The following is a 2,697-nucleotide window of genomic DNA, read 5'->3' as shown; positions in this document are numbered from 1 at the left end:
GGAGATGAGGTTATTGATTTGAAATGTTTTTCTTTTTCTAATGTAAACATTTACTGTTATAAATTTCCTTCTAAGCATTGCTTTCTGTTGTTTAGTGGAGTGTTCTATAAATAGCAATAAGGTCAAATTGTTTGATAGTGTTGTGCAGGTCTGCTGTATTCTTGCTGATTTCTAACTGCTGACTCTATTACTTATTGAGCACAAAGAGTCAAGGTCTCCAAGTGTAATTGCAGATTTGTCTATTTTTCCTTTCACTTTTAACAGTTTTATCTTCAAGCATTTCGAAGCTCTGTTGTCAAGTGCATACACATTCACTTTATTATGTCTTCTTAGTAAATTGGTCCTTTTATAATTATGTAATATCCCTCTTTATTTCTGTACTATTTGTTTTCCTGAAGTCTAATTTGTCTGACGTTAATATAGCCTTTCCAGATTAGTGTTTACATGGATATCTCTTTCCATACTTTACTTTTAGTCTATCTATGCCTTTATATTTAAAGTGGGTGTCAGAGTAATTCATTTGAGAGACAAGGGTGACTTGAGCAAAGAGGTAGCAGTGGAGACAGTGGCAGTGACTAGATTATGGGTTAATTTCCAAGAGAGGGACAACTGGATTTCATGATGGATTAGATCTGTGGACCTTAAATAAATTGACAACCAGTTATTTTTCCAGAAAAATGGTTTATTTGGGATCAGCAAAAACTTGCAATTTGGGGTCTACAACCATGGTGAGCCATGTGCAAGTCCCTCAACAGCAAGGGAAGAGAAACTCTTTTATAGAGAAGAGGCAGTTGGGAGGGCTATTGTAAAGAAAGAATCCATCAGAGGAATTAAGAGTTCAATGTGTAGTGGCTTTTCACTGCCTGAGTTGTGACAGCATGTCACTGAGTGAGCTTCTTGCTGGTCAAGGAGAGCAAGTCTTTCTTCCCGTTGGGCTCTGCTATTGACATAGGGCATGAGAGCTCCCCCTTTGGGCCTCCCCACTCCAATTTAATGAGATTTCTGTTTATTAATTTGACAGATGTAAGTGAGAGAAAAGTAAGAGGGAAAGATAGCTCTGAGATTATGACCAGAGGTACTGATAAAATGGAGGTGCTATTAATTGAAAAGCAAAAGGTAGTGGGAGGAGCATGTTAGAGGTGAGTTTAGAAGGTGAAACATGAGAAATCAGTATTGGTCATATTAAGTTAGAATCCTCAGCCTCTAGAATGCAGTATCTCCAACTAGAAGGAGAATATCCATACAAGATTCTCTGTTCTAGGTCTTATTTTTTTTTTTCTAATTAAGATTATGATAGTTTACAACTTTGTGAAATTTCAGTTGTACATTATTGTTAGTTATGTTGTAGGTACACCGCGTCACCCTTTGTGCCCTCCCCCCACCCCTCCTTTCCCCTGGTAACCACTGATCAGTTCTCTTTGTCTATATGTTAACTTCCACCTATGAGTGGAGTCATACAGAGTTCATCTTTTTCTGTCTGGCTTATTTCACTTAACAAAATACCCTCTAGGTCTTATTTAACATGACCCAGTAATAAAACAAGGAGCACATTGAAGTTCCTGTTTATCCTCAGGAGCCAAGCGCTCCCCAGGGCTCTGCTCCCCAGCCCTGCTCACTTTCATCCAATGAGAGACCTTACTAAGAACAGGTCAGGCTGTGTCCTTGAATCTCTGAAAACTCCAGTGTCTCAGGAGGTTTGTGTTCAGCTCCCCCTGCAGTCTCAGTCACTGTGTCTCTCAGAGCACAGAAGTACTCAGCAGAGTCACTCAAATGGGCCGATGGTTTCCTCAGGTGGAAAGTGGTTTCACTCTTCTTAAATTCAGCCTCAAAACCTTTGATGCCTTTAACCAAAGGGTCCCCTGTTATGTACTTGAGGAGAAGCTGGAGGCCTTGGCTGGGGTACTGGACGTACCAGAAGAGAGCAAGAGATCCACCATAGGAATAATTGCACTTCAGCTGCAGAAAGGCTCCTTCAGAAACAGTGATGTGGTCATCAGGCTGGGTCACTGACTGGGCTCCCGTTCCTCCTGAAACATCAATGTTGAGTCAGTCATACCAGGATAGGTAGACCCACCTATAATGAGACACTGTCTCTATTCAGTTTCTAGTTGGAACAATGTTCCTTCTACGGAGGCAGGAGAATGGAATGCAATGTTACTTACTCACTGTGAAGAGCATTCCAAGCAGCATAATAGTCATTGAGAACATGGCTAGGCAGTGAGAAGCTGAGAGCTATCTTCTGGAAGCTCTTCCCTGAGGAGCAGGAAGGAATGTGCCAGAGGATGCTGAGTTCTTGTAACTGTGAAAATCTGAGATTCAAGAGGTCCCTGTTTAGGTAAGTTCTCCAGACTGTTTATAAGAGATGTTTCCTTGACAATGACTGCTCATGGTGTGGAGCCTACTCAGAATGTGCCCCTCAGTGAACTGCAAGGTGAAGAAGCTCATGGGAGTGAGGCATAACTTTTGTTAGAGGAGACATTTCTGGTTTATGCAACATTGCCCTCTGGAGGTCAAACGTAGAAACAAATTGAGTCAAAGTTTTTGTGCCCCATCTCCTTCCTGCTCCTATCTAGGCTTGAATTTCTTAGCACTGTAATCTGACGAGTGTTTTCAGGAGTCCGCTTATTAAGAGGCTCTTTTAATCTTATGAATTAAGTAGCATTATTTAATCCTATGAAGTAAATCATATTACCATGC

The 2,697-nt window shown here is 41.0% G+C and overlaps 1 gene segment (V, D, J or C); it reads right to left on the bottom strand.

Moving 5' to 3' along the window:
- Positions 1-680: 680 nt before the first annotated feature.
- Positions 681-2,409, bottom strand: LOC106840755 (T cell receptor alpha variable 8-3-like). The segment is given in 2 exon segments: positions 681-2,027; positions 2,163-2,409. Coding segments are annotated over 2 exon segments (435 nt in total).
- Positions 2,410-2,697: the final 288 nt, after the last annotated feature.

The sequence above is a fragment of the Equus asinus genome, chromosome 2, assembly GCF_041296235.1.
Source record: "Equus asinus isolate D_3611 breed Donkey chromosome 2, EquAss-T2T_v2, whole genome shotgun sequence".
Taxonomy (NCBI): Eukaryota; Metazoa; Chordata; class Mammalia; order Perissodactyla; family Equidae; genus Equus; species Equus asinus.
Note: the sequence above shows the minus strand (reverse complement) of the source record. Positions and strands in the feature narration are given on the sequence as shown.